General features: G+C 44.0%; 2 protein-coding genes across 2 annotated transcripts in view; one reads left to right on the forward strand and one right to left on the reverse strand.

The window, feature by feature from the left end:
* adad1 (adenosine deaminase domain containing 1) overlaps positions 1–24854 on the reverse strand; it is a 63694-nt gene that overhangs the window by 28181 nt on the left and 10659 nt on the right. The window contains exons 2-4 of the mRNA XM_033016756.1: positions 9286–9461; positions 5212–5400; positions 4956–5108 (exon numbers count right to left, since the gene is read on the reverse strand). Coding sequence (XP_032872647.1) covers positions 4956–5108; positions 5212–5400; positions 9286–9460 — 517 coding nt within the window. The 5' untranslated portion in view covers position 9461. The remainder of the gene's footprint in view (positions 1–4955; positions 5109–5211; positions 5401–9285; positions 9462–24854) is intronic.
* Positions 21552–22979, forward strand: LOC116971598 (jerky protein homolog). The gene has a single exon (XM_033019115.1). It carries the CDS (start codon positions 21552–21554, stop codon positions 22977–22979), a length of 1428 nt encoding a protein of 475 aa, XP_032875006.1.

Raw genomic sequence — 24854 nt, forward strand, 5'->3', positions numbered from 1 at the left:
GAATAGAGTCCTAGTCTGCTCAACCTCTCCCTATAGCTCAGGACCTCGAGTCCTGACAACATCCTCATAAATCTTCTCTGCACTCTCTCCAGCTTGGCAACATCTTTCCTATAACATGGTGACCAAAACTGAACACAATACTCTGCATGCGGCCTCACCAATGTGTTATACAACTGTAACATGACTTCCCAATGTTTATGTGTAAGAAAGAACCACAGATGCTGGTTTCAATCGAAGGTAAACACAAAATGCTGGAGTAACTCAGCGGGTGAGGCAGCATCTCTGGAGAGAAGGAATGGGCGACGTTTCGGGTCGAGACCCTTCTTCAGACTGATGTCAGGGGAAAGGGCGGGACAAAGATAGAATATTGGTGGAGACATTAAGACTAGTAGGAGAACTGGGAAGGGGATAGAGAGAAAGCAAGGGCTATCTGAAGTTAGAGAAATCAATGTTCATACCCCTGGGGTGTAAACTATCGAAGTGAAATATGAGGTGCTGTTCCTCCAATTGGCACTGGGCCTCACTCTGACAATGGAGGAGGCCCAGGAGAGAAAGGTCAGATTGGAAATGGGAGGGAGAATTGAAGTGCTGAGCCACTGGGAGATCGGCTTGGTTAAGACGGACTGAGCAGAGGTGTTCAGTGAAACAATCGCCGAGCCTGCGCTTGGTCTCGCCAATGTAGAGAGGTTGACACCTGGAACAGCGGATGCGGTAGTTTGGAGGAGGTGCAAGTGAACCTCTGCCTCACCTGGAAAGGCCGTTTGGGTCCTTGGATGGAATCGAGGGGGGAGGTAAAGGGACAGGTGTTGCTTGGGACCTTGGATGGAGTCGAGGGGGGAGGTGAAAGGACAGGTTCCAGATCTCACCGTCTCCATCACAGAAAACAGACTATTGACCGACATCGACTACAAACCTACTGACACCTATAGCTTTCTTGACTACACTTCTTCCCACCCTGCTTCCTGTAGAGACTATACCCTACTCCCAATTCCTCCATCTACGCCTCATCCGCACCCAGGATGAGGCGTTTCATACCAGGGCATCGGAGGTGTCCTCATTCTTTAGAAAACAGGGGTTCCCCTCTTCCATTATAGATGAGGTTCTCATTAGGGTCTCCTCGATATCCTGCAACCCCCCCCCCCCCATTCGCAACAAGGACAGAGTCCCCCTTGTCCTCACCTTCCACCCCATCAGCCGTCGCATTCAGCATATAATCCTCCAACATTTTTGCCGCCTCCAACGGGATCCCACTACTCACCACATTTTCCCATCTCCACCCCTTTCTGCTTTCCGCAGAGAACGTTCCCTCCGAAAAACCCTGGTCAACTCATCCCTCCCCGCCCAAACCACCCCCTCCCCCAGGTACTTTCCCCTGCATCTACTGGAGATGCAACACCTGTCCCATTACCTCCCCTCTCGACTCCATCCAAGGACCCAAACAGTCTTTCCAGGTGAGGCAGAGGTTCACTTGCACCACCTCCAACCTCATCAAATGTATCTGCTGTTCCAGGTGTCAACTTCTCTACATCGGAGAGTCCAAGCGCAGGCTCTGCGATCATCTCACTAAACGCCACCGCTCAGTCCGTCTTAACCTACCTGATCTCCCGGTGGCTCAGCACTACAACATCCCCCTCCCATTCCCATTCTGACTTTTCTGTCCTGGGCCTCCTCCATTGTCAGAGTGAGGCCCAATACAAATTGGTGGAACAGCACCTCATATTTCGCTTGGATAATTTACACCCAGTGGCATGAACATTCACTTCTCTAACTTCAGATAGCCCTTGCTTTCTCTCTCCATCCCCTTCTCAGTTCTCCTACATTCTATCTTTATCCCACCCCCTCCCCTGGCATCAGTCTGAAGAAGGGTCTCAACCCAGAAATGTCGCCCATTCCTTCTCTCCTGAGATGCTGCCTCACCCGCTGAGTTACTCCAGCATTTTGTGTCCACCTTCCCAAATTCTATACTTAATATTCTGATACCTTCACAGAAACATAGAAAATTGGTGCAGGAGGAGGCCATTCGGCCCTTCGAGCCAGCATCGCCATTCATTGTGATCATGGCTGATCATCCCCTATCAATAACCCGTGCCTGCCTTCTCCCCATATCCCTCGACTCCACTAGCCCCTAGAGCTCTATCTAACTCTCTCTTAAATCCATCCAGTGACTTGGCCTCCACTGCCCTCTGTGGCAGGGAATTCCATAAATTCACAACTCTCTGGGTGAAAAAGTTTCTCACCTCAGTCTTAAATGACCTCCCCTTTATTGTAACTGTGGCCCCTGGTTCTGGACTCGCCCAACATTGGGAACATTTTTCCTGCATCTAGCTTGTTCAGTCCTTTTATAATTTTATACGTTTCTATAAGATCCCCCCTCATCCTTCTAAACTCCAGTGAATACAAGCTTAATCTTATCAATCTTTCCTCATATGACAGTCCCGCCATCCCAGGGATCAATCTCGTGAACCTACGCTGCACTGCCCCAATCGCAAGGATGTCCTTCCTCAAATTAGGAGACCAAAACTGTACACAACACTCCAGACGTGGTCTCACCAGAGCCCTATACAACTGCAGAAGAATTCAAAGTGGGTCTTGCCCCAATTCAGAATCTCAATTTGTGGGCCTGCCATGTCTCTATCCATAACTATCTTAAACCTAATAAAACAGTGGTATCTGGTCCCAAAAGGCTCATCCACAAACACTCCATCAAGCGTTGCCCTTTCCTGTGTAGGGCCCTCTACATATTGCACTTTCCTGAACACATTTGACAAATTCTGCCCAGTCTAAACCTTTTGTACCAGGACATTCCCAGTCAATATTGAGAAAGCCTAAATCCCCCACTATGACAAACCTATTAGCCCTGCAGCTGCCTGCAATCTCCTGGCCTATTTGCTCTTCTAATTCCAGTTGACTATTTGGGGGCCTGTAGTACACTCCCAACAATGTGATCACCCCTTTCTTGTTTATCAGCTCCACCCATATAGCCTACAGTTAAAGGGCAACCCATTCATCTTATACAGGTCGTCTCTGCCCCAGGAGAGATCCTAATGGTCCAGGAATCTAAATCCCTATACCCTGCACCAACTCCTACGCTCAACATTTTCATCTTCTCTATCTTCCAGTTCCTACCCTCACTAGCACATGGCACTGGAAGCAATCCAGAGGTCACTGCCTGGAGGTCCTGCGTTTCGGCTTTACCCAACTCCTTTTGCCTCACAGAACCTTCCTTTTCCTACCCATGTCAGTTGTGCCAATAGCTGCTCCCCCTCCCCCGTGAGAATTTCAGTCACTCCAAGACATCCTGGACCTTGGCATCAGGGAAGCAGCACACAATCCTGGAGTCTCAACTGCTGCCAGAGAATCCCCTGTCTGCACCCCTAACGAAAGAGTCGCCTTCTACAATGGCTCTGCCTGATGTGTCAGGATTGGTGCCACAGCCCTGGCTGCCACTATTGCACAACCTTGAAGTATCACCCCCTCCCCATCAATCACAATAGCTGTTGTTTTAACTCTACCATGCATTACAAACTATGAACCTAAGAATTCTAAACCATTAGTTGCAGTGAAAATGTACAATTTTAAAAGTGAACATAAATTCTGAATCAATTTTGATGGACGTCACTAACTGGTAACATCCTGCAAGATTCCTTCTGAAGTCATGTTCACTCTCCCTTACATTAGAGTTCACTCCAAAGAACATAATTAAATTGGATTTTAATAGCTTCATATAGATTTTCATAATGATTTTGAAAATATAACGGCATACATGGCACATGAAGAAACAATAAGGTGCGTAATATGCAGATTGAATTGAGTTTGCAATTTATTTTTCTGCATAACATTGTTTTTTTCCTCTGGACATAATTAAAGGCACTCAATTCTGAAATATCCAGTTAAGTATTGATCTATTAGAGGTCAGAAGATTCAGAAATTACATATGCAATTTATAAAATATAATGTGTGGGAAGGATCTGCAAATGCTGGTTTACACCAAAGATAGACATAAAATGCTGGAGTAACACAGCGGGACAGGTAGGATCTCTGGAGAGAAGGATCGGGTCGAGACCCTTCTTCAGACTGAGAGTTAGGGGAGAGGGAGACGAAGGATACGGAAGGATGCGTGAAAACAACTTATTCCCACACTGACCTTTCTGTCCTGGGCCGCCTCAACTGTCAGAGTGAGTGGACCATCTCAACTGTCAGAGATGTGCAAATGGGAAGAACAGCACATCATATTTCGCTTGGGCAGCTTTCAACCCAGAGGTATGACTCTTGATTTCTCCGAGTTCAGATAACCCTTGCTTTCCCTCTCACTCCATCCCTCCACCAACCTAGTTCTCTGACTAACTTCAAGGGTCTGTCCCACTTAGGCGACTCTTTAAGCGACTGCCAGGAACTAGTTTTCATGCAATTCACATATGAGACCTGGCGACAACCTACGACAGCACCTACATCAACCTTCGACAGCAAGAATTGTTGCCACTGTCGCCGAAAAATTTGTGGCAGTTGTCTGTAGTCACCCCAAAAAAATGGCATAAGTGGGACAGGCCCTTCACTGTCCTTCTGATTAATTTTACTGATTGTATGCCTTGTTGTCACCTTCCCCATAGCTAACAATGTACCATTGTACATTTCCTGCTTTGATCTGTCGTTTTCACACCTTACCCGTCTATATCTCTAGTTCCCCCCCCCCCCCCCCCCCCCCCCGACTCTGTCTGAAGGGTCTAAACCTGAAACATTCCTCATTCCTTCTCTTCAGACATGCTGCCTGTCCCGCTGAGTTACTCCAGCATTTTGCATTAATAAAATGTGCTCTAATAACCAATTAATTTCATAATCTTCATGTAAACATTCTTACCAATATCACTTAGCTATTATTATACATACTTATTAACAAAAAAAGATTCTGCAATCAAATATTCAAACCCCAGTTTTGAGTTATTTTTTTGAAAACTTACGAGAGGTTTTGGTCAGTTCGATGTCCAGGAGCTCGTCGAGAGCTAATTGTGCAGCATTAGCCTTTGCTTCTTTCTTATTTTGGCCCATTCCTGTTTTATATTCAACACCATCAACCACAGCACAGAATGCAAAGTACTGCCCAAATACATTGCCTGAAAAGTTAAATTTATTAATTTTAGCTGAGGAAAATCACTCCACTCTTGGCAAGCAATTTTATTGCAAGATATCTGCTCTAGAAAAATAAGTTATATTTACCTGTAGCTACTGTTTCTTTCAAAATTAGCTGCATGCGCAACATCTGTGCATATTGATGCAAAGCCGAAACTGGATTGATCTCACCACGTCTGTATTTATCAATAAATTCCCGAGAAACTTTCTTGGGTGCTAACGCACTGTTTGAGATTGATTTTGCCTGCTCAGCAAATTGCGACTTTGGGAACTGACCTGTAAAAACAAATACATATAAAAAGTATAATGAAAAACATTATATTCTTTTACAGGTGAACTTGGATATAATAGACAAACAACAAATACATACATTTATTTGAGCACTATGCATGGCGGCTAAAAGGTTTCGTGATTAAAATCAGATGTGCAAGAAGCTGCAATTGCAACCACCTAGAAATCTTGCAGACTGTATAGTTGGAGATTAAGAAACAAGGGAAATGAGAGAAACAAGAACATAGTGATAGCAACCAGAATGAAGATTTTTAACTGAGGTACTGTCAGTTCAGGTACTCGAAAAGGATGGATGGATTGGTCTGGATTCATATTGAAAACAAGTGGAGATTATGATAAATGGAGAATAGGTGATTAGCAAGAGAGCATTGCAGTAGTTATGCATACGGGCAAGATGACACGCTGAGATGGGAGTCAAACAGCATTACAGATATGGAAGTAAGCAGAAATGAAATGTGGTTGAAAGTTCACATTGCTGACAAATACACCAAAGGCTGCAAAATGTATTCCTCAGCTTCAGCCAATTGCCATCTAAGGATTGCTCTAGGGAACTGAGTTTGTGGTAGGATACAAAGTTACTGGAGCAAACTGCTGCTGAGTTGGACTGTGTAAGACTAGCAGTGAAAAATCAAAAGTGAAGAAATCAGCATAGGGCAGTATGTTTGGAATTATGAATGCAAATAAAAATCACTGAAACAATGTAGATCTGGCAGCATCTGTGGAAAGAGAATCAGTTAATGTTTCATATCCAGAAGAGTCCCAGGTCCAATAATAATAACTGTTTCTCTCTCTCCATAGATGCTGCCAGATCTGCTGTATGTTTCCAGTATTTCTATTTCATTTCAGACCTTCAGCATAGAGTTTTTTTACTCACATATGTTTAAAAGTTTATTTCGGATTTTTGGGGGGGATTTCTAACTAAGAAAAAACGTTCGTATGTGTTCCCATCTGAGATGATGCTGTGTAACTTGGGCCTTAAACGGATGAAGCAGGGAATAGCCAGTCACAAGGAATGTATTGATCTTTGAGTATAGCTTTTTGTCGGAGTAGTTTTCATTTTTCAGTCTTATATCACTAAGTGACGTTATGTCCCCCCCTTTACAGCTACTGTATGTTTTAATTCAGTTCAAGACTATGGGGCAGTACATTGGCCATAAGGTTGCTGCCTAAAAGTGCCAGAGACCCAGAATTGATCCTGAATATGGGTGCTGTCTGTATGGAGTTTGCTCCTTTTCCCTTTGATCGCATGCGTTTTCTCCGGGTGCTCTTGTTTCCTTCCACATTCCAAAGGTGTGCAGGAACCTTTTTCAGACCCAACCAAAGACATAATATTTTCCTTTAGTCCAGAGATTGTCTGACCTGTTGATTTACTCCAGCTTTTTGTGACTATCTTCAGTTTAAACCAGCATCTGCAGTTCCTTCCTACACACACGATACTATATGATAGAACTTTATTAATCCCAGGAGGGAAATTGTGTGTGTGGGTATATATGTTATACACACACACACACATAATTATATATATTTAGTAATATATTCATATATAAATATACACTGTTTGTTTTCTCGTTTATAACATTGTTTACAAAGTGCTATGTTTACATATTCTGTTGTGTTGCTGCAAGTAAGGATTTCATTGTTCTAACTGGGACAAGAATAAAACACTCTTGACTCTTGACTTACGTCGCTAATGTGTGGGGTAGAAATTGTGTACGGGTGATCGGTGGTTGGTATGGACTCGATGGGCCGAAGGGCCTGTTTCCACGCTGTATCTTTAAATTAAACTAAAAACACTAAAACCAGAGGAAATCTAAAGAAGGGTCTCTATCCGAAACGTCACCCAATTTCTTCTATCCAGAGATGCTGGCTGCTCCATGGAGTTCCCCCACACAATTAAAGCAAGGAAGTCTTCACCCTCCCATTGATACCCAACCAGATGCAACTAAATTTAAGGTAAACAAAAATGCTGGAGAAACTCAGCGGGTGAGGCAGCATCTATGGAGCGAAGGAAGGTAGCTCTTTTTTCCCCCCAAGAACCCTTTTTTTCCTTAAGTCCAAGTCAAGAGATTTTTATTGTCATGTGTACCAGACAGGACAATGAAATTCTTGCTTGCTGCAGCACAACAGAATATGTAAACATAATACAGAACAGGAAATAAAAGTTCAATGTGTCTATATATCAAATACCATATATATATATACAATAAATAAACAGATAAAGTGCAATAGGCTGTTATTTTTCAGAGTTTGAAGTTTGGTGGTGGAGGGTACACTCCAGTTTAAACGACAGATGGCACAATGGGCTAAGTGTTCGGCTGGCAACCGGAAGGTAGCCGGTTCGAATCCCGCTTGGAGTGCATACTGTCGTTGTGTCCTTAGGCAAGACACTTCACCCACTTTTGCCTGTGTGTGAATGTGTGTGAGTGATTGGTGGTGGTCGGAGGGGCCGTAGGCGCAGATTGGCAGCCACGCTTCCGTCAGTCTGCCCCAGGGCAGCTGTGGCTACAGAAGTAGCTTACCACCACCGAGTGTGACTGAGGAGTGAATGAATAATGCGATGTAAAGCGCCTTGAGTATTAGAAAGGCGCTATATAAATCCCATCCATTATTAAATTCCAATTGGAATATTTTTGGAGGACCAGGAGACCAAGAAGCAAGAGTTACCCCCAGGGAGTTACTCCAGCTCCAGGGAGTGATTCTGCGTTGGTTTTCAGCTGTCGCGGCGACCAGGCAGCAATGGCGGCCAAATCTCCCACAATGCAACGGGAGCGAGAAAGTGCCTGGCGCCGACCAGTTGCCTTGGCAGTGCGCATGTGCAGGGCGGCCATGGTTGTGCGCATGTGCAGGGGGAGGATGTGCAGGCCGTGGCAGTGCGCATGTGCAAGATGGCCAGCCGTGTCGGCGGATGAGGGGCGGACAGAGAGCAGAGAACCGGCTGCCCGAACACGGATATCGAGTGGAGACGGAGAGTGACAGAGAGAGAGAGATAGAGAGGGGGGGCCCGCTCAAGAGTTGAACGATATTGGTCCCGGGTGCTTGCCAAGCCGGGCAAAATGGCAGGGATTTTAGGTTGCCCGGCAGGGCTGTAGGTGGCCATTGGCACCCGGGCAACTGTTAATTTCAAGCCCTCTACTCGCCTCCCTCCCCCCTCCCTCTCTACCCCGTCCCCTCCCCTACCCCCCTCCATCTCTGCCCCCCCCCATCCTCTCTAGGGATTGAAGAGGAAGTGCTGGGGGATGAGGCGAAATGAGCTGCGCCTGCGCAGTTGGGGGCGATGCGTGAGTGATGCAATATTCGGTTGGGGGAACGGCTTTTATTGAGGGAATGGGTGAGCGGCGGAATCTTGCGTTGGGGGAGCAGACCCATTGGGTCCTCCAATGCAAGATTCCACCACTCACCCATTCCCCCAACACAAGCCTTTCCCCAAACGGAATATTGCACCACTCATGCATAACCCCCAACTGCGCAGGCGTGGCTCATTACTCCCTCTTCACCCTCCCCCTCCAATGGGTCACGTACCCAATAAATGTCACAAAGTTGGGGTGCAATTGAGAATAACTCCTTTTTAACAATGGTAATTTTTTATTGAATGCTATTTGGTCCTGAAAGACAAATTGTTCAGTGTCATTCCAATATCCAACAATTGCTTTGAGAGATTTCAGGTCATTTCACTGGAACACATTCACTTTCAGGTTTCTAAACAGAAAATGTTATTTAACTTTTCCTTAATATAAGAATGATATTGATACATGGATAGAACAAATAGATACAATGAATTACCATTATTATTATTATTATTATTATTATTAAGGTGACCAAGAACTGCCAGAAATCTTTCTTGACTATGAAACTAGAAATTAATTTATTGACCTGTAATTTGAATGACTCTGGATATACCGGTGTCTAAATCATCTGCATTTCCACCTTGCGGTGTGAAAGTTACATTTAACATTTGTTGAGGAGGCTTTGGAGATATGTTCTTCTTCAAAATCTGAGCAAAACTAGGCTCTCCTGAGGCCTTACACCAGGCACTTTCAGTAGACATCCTGAAACAAAACATGGAACAAAGTTGTTTATACAGGAATATATACCAATGTAAAACTTGTTGCAAGAAAAAAGAGATTAAAGTGCACAATCATTTCACCTGGAAATTTAATTGCACGATACTGTTTTTATCCTCTTACTTATGTTATGCGATGTTAGATTCATTTTCTGCAACAAAATACTTTAGCAACCATTGTGCAGTTATTTCACATAACAAAAATTAAACTGGACATACGTTCTAGTATGATTGGGCTAACAAGGATGCATGGAAAGATTCTTACTTTGGAGTACTGCATAGGGACCCGCACAGAGTTGTCCAAGAGCAATTATCGTTGGGTGATCCCAGTCTTCCCAGCACAGCAATGGACTAGGATTACTGCTAGCTGGTCCCTTATCTACCTTTCATACTTCAGCCCTTGCCTTACTCCCATCACTTCTCTTATAGCACTGACATCCTGCCACTCTTAATCCTCATCCCACCGACTGATTCTGCCAAGTCCCCTTGTAAATCCTGGCCAAAACAGAGCTAAAATAAAGCAAAGGATTTATGCATCTACAAGGCCTGTGAGCCTTTTTTTGTAAGAAGCCTCACGCTGCAAGCTGGTGCCAGGAAGTCTAGGTCCCAGATCAATACATCAGATAAGACGAGGTCCAGATGTCCTCCCAATTGATAAAATGTATGAGGATTCTGCAGAGAAACTCTAAGGCGTTGTAGGTGCATTGGTTTTATTGGATTGCTGCAAAGGGATTGTAAATAATGTTAATAATGTTGCAGGACAGTTATCTGTCAATAATACTTTAATGCAATCAATACTCGTTACTCTACCCTCCCTTGTAAAACTGGTCACCACCATGAAACATACCACCTGCCCCCTCGACACTGTCCCCTCTGAAGGATGTCATTACAATAGCCGGTCCCAGCATCCTCGCCATCTTCAACAGTTCTCTGGCCACTGGCACTGTTCCTACCTGCTTCAAGCATGCGGTGGTCCAGCCCCTCCTGAAAAAACCTAACCTCGACACCTTGCCAAGGAACTAAAGACCTATTTCAAAACTTCCTTTCCTTTCAAAAGCCCTTGAAAAGGTAATTTTAAGTCAACTTATGCCTTACCTTCACCAAAATACTATCTTGGAAACTTTCCAATCAGGTTTCAGGGCGCACCACAGCACAGAGTCTGCCTTGAAGGTACATAATGACCTACTGCTCACCATTGACTCCGGCGACTGTGCAATCCTGCTCCTTCTTGAGCTCAGCACAGCATTTGATACTGTCGACCACATCATCCTAATTGACCGTCTCCGGTACGGGGTTGGTATTGATGGCACTGTCCTGAGCTGCTTCATCTCCTACCTCAAAGGTAGGAGTTTTGCTACTAACATAGGCAACTCTTTCTCCTCCCCAGCTAGCCTTTGCTGCAGGGTTCCACAAGGTTACATCCTTGGCCCCATTCTCTTCTCCCTCTATATGCTCCCCTTAGGCCAAGTCATCCAAAGGCACGGCTTTTCCTTCCATTGCTACACAGACGATACACAACTCTATCTCCCCCATAAGCCCAAAAACGATCAAATCTGCTTAACCTTATCCACTGCCTCGAGGATATAAAGTGTTGGATGGCCTAGAACTTCCTCCAACTAAACGAGAGTAAATCTGAGGTCATCCTTCTCGGCCCCTCGGACTCAATCAAAATGATAGCAGGCAGCCTTACCCCATTACTCAAACCACACATCAAAAACCATGGCGTGATATTTGACTCAGCATTGAAATTTGCAAACAAGTCAATGCCGTGGTAAAAGCTAGCTTCTTGCAGCTTCGGACGATAGCTAAAATAAAACAATTCCTCCAGTTTGATGACCTCGAAAAGATCATCCACACATTTATCTCCTCCCGCCTAGATTACTGCAACTCCCTTTACACTGGCATCAGCCAATCTTCCCAGCCCCGCCTGCAACTGGTCCAAAACGCTGCAGCGAGATAACTGACGGGCACCCAAAAAAGGGACCACATCACCACGATTCTGGCCTGTCTCCACTGGCTCCCTGTGCGGTTCTGAATAAATTTCAAGATCCTCCTTTATGTCTACAAAGCCCTGAACGGGCTTGCCCCCACCTACATCAAAAGTCTGCTTACCCACCACACCACCTCCAGGTCCCTCAGATCGGCCGACTTGGGGTTACTGAACATCCCGCGGTCTAGGCATAAGCTCAGGGGCGACTGCCTCTTTGCGGTTGCAGCTCCTAGACTGTGGAACAGCATCCCTCTTCCCATCAGAACTGCCCCCTCCATCGACTCTTTTAAGTTGAGACTTAAAACTTATCTTTACTCTCAAGCCTTTCTTGACGTCCTCTGAGGGAGGGCTATATGTATGTATTTATGTATGTACTTAATCTATGAACCAATGTTGGATAACGTTAGGACCTCCACCAATTGTAAAGCACTTTGGCCAACGAGTTGTTTTTTAAATGTGCTATAGAAATAAAAGTGACTTGACTCGACTTGAATATGTGTAATTGGCTTGTAAGGGGAGCCACCCTATATAATTTGGCCCTCATGGTTCGTTGACCTATAAAAGGTAGCCTCCACTTGGATCGTTGTCAATCTTCTGGAAGGGCGCTTGGGACTGCGTGACCTTTTGGTAGTGTCTGCTTGCATGAGGCTGAAGGGCTTGGCCAGGCAGAGACAAGGATCGAACCAGCGGTGGTTTGGGTATTGTATAGGGGATTCGTTGTTCGTTCAAAAATAAAGTTTAGTTGGTCCAGTGCTCGACTCAGTGTTTTACTGAACTAGACTAAGGTGGGGGGTAAGCTTTAGGAGCATATTTACACTGGGGGCTCGTCCGGGATCTCAACGGACCCCCAAACACAAGTTTACGATCGAGGGTGTTGAGCTGTTCCAGATCGCGAGGGGAGAAATCGGCGCCACGGTGCGGTTTTCCCACTTCGCTAGTTGGAGCAGATCGATCATTGGGCAAGGGTCCCAATGAGGTCGTAGAACAGGTAGTCTAGTAAGCACTGGGGGCATCCGTGCCTTTAGGGGTTAGAGGCCCCCTTTCTTAGGGTTGGGTTCAAGTCCCTCTCCTTTGGGTTAAACATAGAAACATAGAAAATAGGTGCAGGAGGCCATTCGGCCCTTTGAGCCAGCACCGCCATTCATTGTGATCATGGCTGATCGTCCCCTTATCAATAACCCATGCCTGCCTTCTCCCCACTGCCTTGACTCCACTAGCCCCTAGAGCTCCATCCAACTCTCTCTTAAAGGCCCGTAAAACTTAGGGTTGGGTTCAAGTCCCTCTCCTTTAGTTTAAAGGCCCATAAAATTCAAACTTAGTCAACAGCTGCAGCTGCTGCTAAGACCAACCGTTTGATAACAATTAGAGGTTCGAGGTCCTGCCCAGAATTGGATATCGGATTGACTGAATATTGAAAAACAAAACTGGGTTTAAACAGTACTAAGAGGCAAAGTGCTGCGTCGTTGATGGGAGCGCAGATTGAAAAACGGCATCGACTGCCAGCATGAAGAGATTACGCGCTGAGACCCTGTGCCAAGCAGGTAGGAAGGAAGAAACCCCTTGCAAGGGTGAATTTAGGAGGGTTCGAGTCCCCGCCTATGTGAGAGTATCTAGATCCCTGCAAAAGCGGGGGGAGGGGTCTCGTAAAGGTACTGGCAACTCAGAAGTTACAGTATAAATTGGCCGAAAATACTTTAACCAAACTGAAAATTTCATATCCCTAAAGACGTCTCCGTACAAATTTTGAATTCGAATTTGCGTACGTTGAATTTACGTACTAAAAAATAATTAGATAGAGAAGAATGAGCTGAAAATTTTCCGATTCAAATTTACCAATATTCAGAATCTCACATTGAGGTGCTGGTCAATTTAAAGTGTACATATTTTCTTCCAGATTAATCCGAGTATAATAAAACTTCGAAATAGTAGTTTAAAGTGTATTTAAGATTGTCGTTGTTGCATTGTATCCACTGCGTATGGTCTTTGATTTGAATTTTGATTAATTCCAAGTGTACATATCTCTTTTTCCAAGTTAACTTGTGTGTTAATACTTTGTTATTTGTGGAGTATGTATTTTAAAGTGTGTTGGGATTTGCGGATTGTTTCATTGTATTGATTGTGTATTGCTTATAATTTAGGGTTTTGAATGTTAGATACACTTGTAACAGTGGTTTAAATCGACTATACAGGAACTTAGTTTAATTGAGACTGCTATTATAATTGGAGTCCGATTCGTTTTTGTTCGATCAGGCGGTCGTATCCTTCCGATTGCTGTTTCGGGGGAGGGATTGTTCCGTTGGTTGAACACACCACGAGGAGGGATTAAGATAATTTGTGAAATAGTGTAACTAATGTGATAGTAATCAAATGCTTGTAATTTATATTGGAGTGTGTTTTTGTTTAATAATAATAAGTGGTATAGTTTCCTGTTTAAGTACCATTTTGCTTACATGGGTTGGGTCTATTTGTCCATGAGATTAAAGTATTCTGAATGTGAGAGATTGCTGCTGGAAAGTGTATTTGAATGCTCACTGAAGCACCTTAATCTGGGAGATCAAGGATTCTTTCGAAACGGCTTACAGGTTGAAAGTTGTACGAGTGGTTGTAAATTAGATGAAACTGTTAAGGAATTTGGGTACCCGATTGAAAGGATTGATTGTGCGATTGTGTGCAAGAAATGCGAGACTACAGGGGCGCTCCGGAGCCTTTGGCCATTGTTCGGGAGCGAGCTTGATAGCCTCGGAGATTGAGAGAGGTGTGAATTGTTGAGGAGGTGCGAGTGGCTTAGGAGTCTGTATCCATTGTTTAGAAATATGGGAAATAGCCTGGAGTGAGATATGACGGAGGATTTTGAAAGCCCATTGCAATTAAAATGCCATGAATTCCAATAGAAAGCTGAGGTTGAAATTTTTCTCAGGAGCATTAAATAAGGAGTTAGGGAACAAATTATGGTTAAGAGGAGACTTAAGACATTAAAAGGAATAAGATATATAACAAATTATTTGGCAATGTGGAAACAGTGAGGTAGCGAAGGAGTTGATAGGATTATGGAGAACCTATTATGCAACGCAGAAAGCAAATAAAGAAGTTAATAGAATGACAAATTGGAGAAAGGCAACCTCAAGGCTTGGGATAGAGCTGAAGGATACTGAAGTCTGTTCACCTATAGGTATCTTAAAAGAAGAACAGAAATGCATTAAAGAGCAGAAGCAGGGAAGAGGGAAATCTTCTAAAGGGGAATTGGCCCCAACAATTTCTGAATTTTAAGGACCTGGCATTGACCTTAAAGGGGAGGAAGACAATTATTTTAAAAGGGAAGGTTTTCTAATTAGAGACTCACAGCCTTCCCTTCATTCTTCTCACGTTCCCAGTTCCGATATATCCTGTTTAGCCTGTGAACATGGCACTCAAATTGGATTCGGCAGCACCTTTGACTCCACCCACTAGAATTATACCCGTAGTGGAGACACCAGAGCGGGATTCTTTGGCCCCGATTGCCTCATTGGCAATAGATAGTTCCAATAACCCATGGAGCTAGGAGGAAGGTTAGAATTGAGTTGATGTTTAATGACAAAAGTTTTAAGGGAATCTCCGAAATGCCTTTGTGAGCCATAGAAACATAGAAAATAGGTGCAGGAGGAGGCCATTCGGCCCTTCGAACCAGCACTGCCATTCATTTGATCATGGCTGATCATCCCCAATTCGCCTGGGAGCTTCCGACCAGAAGCGAGAGCCCCTCAGGGCTCGCCTCCCCAGGTAAGTGAAAAAACGATCAGAACGTGTCTGAACGAATTAGACGGGCAGTGGGAGATGTTAAAGGATTGTTTGAAAAGTACCATGATCCCTTTAGTGAAGAGAGTAGTGCCTCTGAGAGTGAGACAATAGCTGGGGATAATAAAACAGATCCCGATATCGCCTGCATTATGTGAGCAGAGAGAATTACCCGTAGGCAATTCCCGGTTAGAAAAGTGCCTACTCCTACTTTTGATTTAGTTAGTGCAGTAGGTGCAGATAAACCCCATGCTACAGATGCCCACACTCCATTAAAGCCCAGTAAAACAACAACAGTATTAGGCAAGATCCCTGACAAAAAGGAGTCGCCCGTTTCCTTTGGGGAATATTTAAGACTCACAATGGACGGACATTATACTGATTCTTAAGACCTATGGGAGGGGGTGCAACAATCAATTACCCCGACAGCGTATATTAGATTTTTGCAGCTTTGGGATATCCCACCTATGAAGCCGTCGCAGAGGTAATAACAGAAGATAGTGCAAGAGAAAAGGCAGTTTTCATTGCCCTTACAAATTCCTTCCAGTTGATTTAGTTAAAAGTCTGGAAATCAAACCTAGAAAATAAGAAGCTGATGAATTCTTGGAGTGATTTTCAGGGTTATATTTGGATCAATCAGGTGACCTGGATTATCAGAGAGGGGCAAATTCTCCACAATACTGTGCTACATTGCTAAACTGTCTTCCTACGAAATGTGGCTGAATCAATCAGAACCAATAATACTGATTGGTCCAACAGTGTCAGTCAGATGGCTCGGGCAGTGAGATACCACTGGGAAGAGAAACCAAAGTCAGATTTAGGATGGGGAAATCCTAAAGTGATGACAAAAGGCGTTTGAAATCTGGGAAAACCAACTCCCACCAGTTTACCTCAATGATATACAGTGGCTTGCAAAAGTTTTCATACCCCTTGAACTTTTCCACATTTTGTCACGTTACAACTACAAACGTAAATGTATTTTATTGGGATTTTATGTGATAAGAGCAACACAAAGTGGTGCATAATTGTGAAGTGGAAGGAAAATGATACATGGTTTCCAACTTTTTTTACAAATAAAAAACTGAAAAGTGTGGCGTGCAAAAGTATTCAGCCCCCCTGAGTCAATACTTTGTAGAACCACCTTTCGCTGCAATTACAGCTGCAAGTCTTTTGGGGTATGTCTCTACAGCTTTGCACATCTAGAGACTGAAATTTTTGTCCATTCTTCTTTGCAAAATAGCTCAAGCTCAGTCAGATTGGATGGAGAGCGTCTGTGAACAGCAATTTTCAAGTCTTGCCACAGATTCTCAATTGGATTAGGTCTGGACTTTGACTGGGCCATTCTAACACATGAATATGCTTTGATCTAAACCATTCCATTGTAGCTCTGGCTGTATGTTTAGGGTCATTGTCTTGCTGGAATGTGAACCTCCGCCCCAGTCTCAAGTCTTTTGCAGACTCTTAACAGGTTTTCTTAGAAGATTGCCCTGTATTTGGCTCCATCCATCTTCCCATCAACTCTGACTAGCTTCCCTGTCCCTGCTGAAGAAAAGTATCCCCACAGCATGATGCTGCCACCACCATGTTTCACAGTGGGGATGGTGTGTTCAGGGTGATGTGCAGTGTTAGTTTTCCGCCACACATAGCGTTTTGCATTTAGGCCAAAAACTTCAATTTTGGTCTCATCTGACCAGAGCACCTTCCTCCACATGTTTGTTGTGTCCCCCACATAGCTTGTGGCAAACTGCAAACGGGACTTCTTATGGCTTTTTTTCAACAATGGCTTTCTTCTTGCCACTCTTCCATAAAGGCCCGATTTGTGGAGTGCACGACTAATAGTTGTCCTGTGGACAGATTCTCCCACCTGAGCTGTGGATCTCTGCAGCTCCTCCAGGGTTACCATGGGCCTCTTGGCTGCTTCTCTGATCAATGCTCTCCTTGCCCGGCCTGTCAGTTTAGGTGGACGGCCATGTCTTGGTAGGTTTGCAGTTGTGCAATACTCTTTCCATTTTCGGATGATGGATTGAACAGTGCTCCGTGAGATGTTCAAAGCTTGGGATATTTCTTTATAACCTAACCTTGCTTTAAACTTCTCCACAACTTTATCCCAGACCTGTCTGGTGTGTTCCTTGGGCTTCATGATGCTGTTTGTTCACTATGTTCTCTAACAAACCTCTGAGGGCTTCACAGAACAGCTGTATTTATACTGAGATTAGATTACACACAAGTGGACTCGATTTACTAATTAGGTGACTTCTGAAGGCAATTGGTTGCACTGGATTTTATTTAGGGGTATCAGAGTAAAGGGGGCTGAATACTTTTGCACGCCACACTTTTCAGTTTGTAAAAAAATTTGAAAACCATGTATCATTTTCCTTCCACTTCACAATTATGCGCCACTTTGTGTTGGTCTATCACATAAAATCCCAATAAAATACATTTACGTTTGTGGTTGTAACGTGACAAAATGTGGAAAAGTTCAAGGGGTATGAATACTTTTGCAAGCCACTGTACCTGCCCTGGAGCCCATTTCTCCCGAGCTACATTGGAGGAGGATTAAGGCAGTAAGATCAGATCAGTGCTATGTTTGTGGTGAAACAGGGTATTGGAGCAGAACTTGCCCCATGAAAGAACGAACAGGAGGAAGGGGGTCGAAGGAGAGGGTCACGAGGTCTCAGGAGCCTTTGGAACCCTAGGGGTTATTGGGTTCCTAAAGATCAGAAGGAACCGAGAGTAAGCTGGCCAGAGGATCAGGGAAGTAAGAAAACAGACATCTTTCTCGCAAGCCAACCCATTCTCGTAGTCCTGATCCGCCAGCCAGTCCAGATCATACGGACAAAATAACCTAACCCCTACCTCAGAACCCATTAAAATAATCTGAGGGTGTGGAGCATACCCTCCTCGTAGCACTGAAATGGTACAGAGAGAATACTAGGAAAGAATACTCAGGACCAAAAAGTTGCAGAAAGCCCCACACGTACCTGGAGGGAAAATCTAAAGGGAAGGTAGCAGCCCCAGGTATCTGCTTCAATTGTCGCAGATTAAGATCACCAAAGCAAGAAAAGCCCAACAACAGACAGAACAGAGCAAATATGGACAGAACTAAAAAGTAATAAAGAAATTAAGAAGGGGGACAAAGTAGCTGGTGTTAATATAACAAGAACTCGATGGGAATCAAATTTGGCACTAGTTAAGGAAGAGGAGGGAGCTATGAATTACACTGAGATATCAGCAAGTACAAGAGGTATAGGAATAATAATGAAAAGGAGCAATCATTAAGGCAGACCCAAACGACTAGTCAAAACAGAGCATGGCCAGAGTGAGGCCCAGCGCGAATTGGAGGAGCAGCATCTCATATATCGATTTTATAGTTTACACCCCAGCGGTATGAACATTGACCTCCAATTTCAGGTAGTCCCTGTTTCTCCTTCTTTACGCTCCCCTTCCCACTGTCTCCTCCCTCTTCCTTTCTTCTTCCCGCCCCCACCCACCCCCCTACCCCCACATCAGTCTGAAGGGTCTTGACCTGAAACGTCACCCATTTCCTTTGCTCCATAGATGCTGCCTGACCCGTTGAGTTTCTCCAGTATTTTTGTCTACCTCTGATTTTCCAGCATCTGCAGTTCCTTCTTAAACATAAATATGTTGTTGCTAAGTTACCAAGACTAGATTGCAATCTAGGAAGCTTTCAATCTATTCTTAATGACAAAGCAATAAGATATTACTTGTATCTTAATATTAATAATGTAAAAAAAACCTATGTTCCATTTTTCCCCACCACAATCAACGTTTCACTTTCAAAAATCAGTTGCACAATGAAACAAACCAGTTTCATTTAAGGGGATTTAAAATAGCTCAGATTATTGTTAATCATAATTTCCCTCTTCAATATAATTTAACATAATTTCCCTTTTCAATACATTCACTGTGAATGTAACCTTCATTGGAAAAAAATCAAATTGACTAATGAAAACTACCTTTTACTATGTTGAATAATTGAAGGACATTCTCCTATACACAAGCCTTTAGTTTTTTGTTTTAACAGCTTCCTTTCGCACTCGTTATACACATATTTTCAAACATGGAACAAATGCAAATTTCTACACGATTTCCATCAACTCATTTTCCAAGCTATTTGAACATTAAAACAAATAAGGTGGTATTCTTACCAGATATTAATGAACGCAGATTGTATATTCATTGACATTTCTTCCCCCAAACCCCATGATGTACAAAGTAAACAGGTCTATTCTGAACAGAAATAATCTGATCACAAATTACATATCCATTTACATTTAAGTATCAATCAAAAAGGGAAAATGCAAATTATAAAGAGACAGGAAATAGGATTTATCTGATTACGAAAGAATGATTTGCAATAAAGCAATAAATCAAGTTCACTGTATATGTGCACTGTGGCAGCTCAATTGCAATTATGTACAGTTGTAATTCCGGTTCTAATCTTACCCCCCTAGTCTGGTTCAGTCAAACACCGAATATGAAGCACTGGTAATGAACTGTCTTTATTATCCAACACCAATTTTGATTTGATTTGATTCCTTTGTTGTCATTCAGACCTTTCATGCATTCAATACCTAGTCCAATACAGCGGTTCCGATCCTTGTCTCTACTAGTTCAAGCCTTTCAGCCTTGTGCGAATAGAACTACAGAAGATCAGCACACTCCCATGCGCTATCTCAGAAGATCGGCACAACCCAATGTGTTCTCCGAAGAAGGGTTTCGGCCCGAAACGTCACCTATTTCCTTCGCTCGATAGATGCTGCTGCACCCGCTGAGTTTCTCCAGCATTTTTGTGTACCTCCAATGTGTTCTCCCCTCTTTTATACCTTTACGGACCCTTGGCGCGAAATACATGGGGGGGGGGGGGGGGGGGGGGTACAATAAGGGTTACAAAATACATTAATTGACAGTTCCCTAACCCAATCACAAAACATCACATAACATAGTTTTGATAGAAAGCCCTTCGTGGGAAACAGTTCCATTAAGCAAAGAAACATTCTACCAGGTAAACAATTTGGGCAAGGCACCTCTCCTTGACCAATCTCGAGTAACGGCGCAAAGACCATGTAACATAGTTAGCAACATTATTATAACTCATCATTTCCCAACCAATCCTGAGCATGCATTTGCAGCAGGACCGAGCTCCCCCTGCAGTACCTCATAAATATTAACAATTAAAAGCCATCTGGTCATCAACCTTTATTCAACCTCGTCCCAGGCCACACACTCTGGAGCCATGGTCCAAATGGTCTTTGCAACTTTTGCAAAAGATGTCAAACAGGCTTTACAAAAGCAGAAATTCTCCATTTTCTCAGGCACTCAAAATGCCCAATATTGTAATCGTAATAGTGCGCAATAAGCTTTTCACTGTACCTCACTATGCCTAACAGAGAAACATAGGTGCAAGGAGTAGGCCATTCAGCCCTTCGAGCCAGCACCGCCATTCAAGATGATCATGGTTGATCATCTAAAATCAGTACTCTGTTCCTGCTTTTCCCCCCATATCCCTTGATTCCTTTAGCCCTAAGAGCTAAATCTAACTTGAAAACATCCATATATAAGTGTATAAGCCTTGTCTAAACTTTTGTGTTCTTTCGCAGCTTGTTTTGTAATTAGCGTAAATCACTATGACTGTTATATGACCTTTGTAACTCTGTAATACCCTAGCAGGATGAGCAAGAGATAAAGGTGGAAGATAGGAGAAGTTATGTGGTTCAAAACAAGGACGGATTAAGAGATGGAAAATAAATATGGTAGGAGAGATGTTGTTGCAAGTACAGGTTCACAACCTTTTATCTGAAATTCTGAAAATCGAACATTTTTTCCAGGATGTCGTCTGCACACCAAAGCTCGCGTTTGGCGCCAAACTTGACACGCCAAAGCTCGCGTTTGGCGCCAAATGCACGTTGCCTCTGCTGCTCACGGATATTTTGTTTATTTTTTGCTGATTTTTTTAACTTTGAAGACTGTGAAAATGTCAGAAAGAGCTGCAGATTCCCCTATGGATAACAGTGAGAAGCAGAAAAGGAAGCGTCTGGCATTATCGATAGCACAGAAAATAGAGTTATTGCAGAAGCTTGATCGTGGTGTATCTGTGCGGCGTCTTACTGAAGATTATGGTGTGGGAACTACCACCATATATGACCTAAAGAAACAGAAACATAAGTTGTTGAAGTTTTACAGTGACTGTGATGACCAGAAACTAATGAAAAATAGGAAAACGCTGCATAGGGCAAAAACCGAAGATCTTGACCGTGTGCTGATGGAGTGGGTTTGAAACGAAGAAGTGAACGTATGCCACTGACTGGTTTGATGGTAATGAAACAAGCTAGAAAATACCATGAAGAACTGAACATTGAAGGCGAGTGTGAATATTCAGAAGGTTGGCTGCAGAAATTTAAGAAGCGTCATGGTATAAAATATCTGAAAATCTGTGGTGAAAAAGCTTCTGCTGATTATGATGCAGCTGAACGTTACATTGATGAATTTGCCAAGATGGTATCTGATGATAAGCTTAGTCCGGAGCAAATATACAATGCTGATGAAACAGCTCTCTACTGGCGCTACATCCCTAGAAAAACATTAACAACGGTTGATGAAAGAGCACCATCAGGTTTCAAGGACGCTAAGGACAGGGTGACTGTTCTTGGGTGTGCAAATGCTGCAAGCACACGCATGTTAAAGTTGGCAGTGCTTGGAAAAAGCCAACGTCCAAGATGTTTTAAAGGTGTAACAAATCTACCTGTGCATTATTATGTAAACAAGAATGCATGGGTAACCAGAGAAATGTTTACCAATTGGTTCAATAACCATTTCGTACCAGCTGCACGAGCTCATTGTAGGAAAGCTGGACTGGTAGAAAACTGCAAAATTTTATTGCTCCTAGACAACTGTTCCGCACATCCCCCTGCTGAAGTTCTTGTGAAAAATAATGTTTTTAGCATTTATCTTCCCCCCAATGTGACATCTTTAATACAGCCTTGTGACCAAGGAATTTTGCGCTCAATGAAGACAAAGTATAAATACTTTTTTCTGAACTGCATGCTTGCTGCAGTCAACAGAGGCGTAGATATCAAAGACTTCCTGAAAGAGTTCACTCTTAAGGATGTCATTTATGCACTTGTTAATGCTTGGAAAGATGTAACTAAATCAACATTAAAAAATGCATGGCACAAACTTTGGCCTGCAACAATGTTCGATGAAAATGAGCCTGCAGATGAAGACGAGATGAAGATGATATCAAACCTCATTGCTTATGCCAAAAGTGTTGCAACAGAAAATGTAAATACGTTAGAGTCAGCTGATATCGAAGAAGTGCTGAATGTTGACAATGACGCACTTGTTGTGCATTCCTTGAGTGATGGAGAAATTGCTGAAATGGTGTTAGATAACAATAAGCATGAGGATAGTACAGGTAGTGATGAGGATGATGACATTGTGAACACAGGTGAAAAAACGCCCATAGATGATATGGTAAAACTGTGTGATCAGTTAATTGGTGGCATGGAACAACGTACATTTATCAGTGCCCATGAGATTATGGCAGTTTATTCAATCAAAGAGAGACTGCTTAGACAGAAACCTCTGTTAATGAAACATATGACACTGGAGGAAGTCTTTAAGCCCGAGAACGATGGTCACGATGGGAAGCCCGAAGACGATGGTCACCATAACAACGATGACGACATTGATCTACCCTCTTCTCCAGGATCCTCAAACTAGTTGTTTTGTCCTTTTACTGCATGTAAGTATATTTTCATGTGTTTAGCTTAGTTTAGCTTAGTTTGAGCCAGTTTATGTTTAAAGTTTTACTTAATGTTTTATCTTTTTTTAAAATTATTTATTTGGGGGATTCAAGAATCCCCGAGCTAGGCCACCTAAGGCCATGTAGCCCCGCTAGGGTGACAAGAGCGCTACCTCCCTCACCGAGTAACTGCCGGGATCGAGGCGCAAACTCGCGACCTTCCGGCCACGAGCCGAGCACTCTACCACTGAGCCACTCGGTCCCCTGTAATGTTTTATCTAAAAAACGTTAAAATCTACGCTAAGAATCTTCCATTCCGAAATCCGAAAAATTCCGAAATCCGAAAAGTGTCTGGTCCCAAGGTTTTCGGATAAGAGATTGTGAACCTGTAATTGGTTAATGATAAGGGAATGGCTGCAAATGATTGGTTATTGATAAGGGAATGTTTGCAAGTATGGAAATGTACCAGGGGTGGGACGTACAGAGTTAAACATGCCATAAAAAGCAGCGATTCTTTGTGTGAAGTGGGCAGTCAAGCAATTGACTCTTTGATTGTCCCAGCCTTGATTTGCAAATAAAGCCGAATACAACTCGGCCGGGAGTTTTACTCGAGTCAAAGGAACGGATGGAGCCAGTCTGCTCCTCTAGGGTCAGTGGTTGGTCCAGACTCTCCTGCTTGCTGTCCTCCAAGACCTCCATGAAAGAGGACAGGAAGTTCTGGGAGACGGTGCTGTCTGTGGCCTTTCTGTCATACAAATCCGTATAAAAGGATTTACAGATGCTCAGCATATCCATCTGCAAGGATGTTACCGAGCCGTCCTCCTCCCTAAGGCTGTTCATCACAGAGCTCCCCGTAAACCTTATGGAAGAAGAAGCGTGAGCACGTCTTATCCTGCTCCACATGGCGGACCTTAGATCGGAAGATGATCTTGGAGGATTCAGCGGTAAAGAGCTTACCGGCCCTTCAACTCTCTAAGTTCCTCCCTCACATCCACCCCTCTCGATTTCAGAAGGAGCAGTTGTTGCAAATCTGTCTGTAGTTGACACAATTCCCTCTGACTCTGTCTTGCTCCCTGAACCCCTTTAAATATGAAGAACCTCTTAATGTTCTCCATGGTTGCTTCCACGTCCCTCTGCCTGCCCTCCAGTCCTCCTGTAGGTGACAGGAAGCCTGAAGGTGGCAGTGGTCAGAGAAGAACACCGGCGTGAGGTCGGTGTGTCTGACCATGACGGCCTTCGTCGTGAAGAGGAAGTCTATCCGGGACCGGACTGAACTGTCCGATCTCGACCAGGTGAAAAGTGGCTGGGATCCACCTGCAGGGTCGCTGAAGGCGTCGTGCAGCTTTGCGTCTTTTACCGTCTCCATCAGGAACTTGGAGGTGCTGTCCAGTCTGTTGTCGGCACTGCCAGATCGTCCAGCCGCATCAATGATGCAGTTGAAGTCACCGGCCAGAACGAGCTGCCTGGACGTGGCCAGCAGCACTGGGAGCTGCTGGAGAACAGCCAGCCGCTCGCTCTGCACGGGTGAGGCATACACATTAATCAGCCGGAGCGGAGAACCACGAAACATAACATCCACCACGAGTAGATGCCCCCCCCAACCACCTCCCTGACCTCAGTGATGATGAAGTTCCCTCCCCGCAGCAAGATCCCCAGACCGGAAGCACGACAGTCATTGCCCCCCGACCACACCGACAGTCCATGGGGCCACCATCGCAACCACCTCCGATAGCAGCGGAGGTGTGGCAGCCTGCACTCCTGCAGAAAAGTCGACTGGGTGGGCCCGGACCTGCTGGAAGTGTACAACGACACGCTTCTAGCTTGCGGCATGTCAGACTCATGAGGAAGGCAAC

Source organism: Amblyraja radiata, chromosome 1 (assembly GCF_010909765.2).
Source record: "Amblyraja radiata isolate CabotCenter1 chromosome 1, sAmbRad1.1.pri, whole genome shotgun sequence".
Taxonomy (NCBI): domain Eukaryota; kingdom Metazoa; phylum Chordata; class Chondrichthyes; order Rajiformes; family Rajidae; genus Amblyraja; species Amblyraja radiata.

What these genes read in the sequence shown, in the direction of transcription:
- LOC116971598 (XM_033019115.1), top strand. Translation starts at nt 21,552, where the DNA reads ATGCCACTGACTGGTTTGATGGTAATGAAACAAGCTAGAAAATACCAT.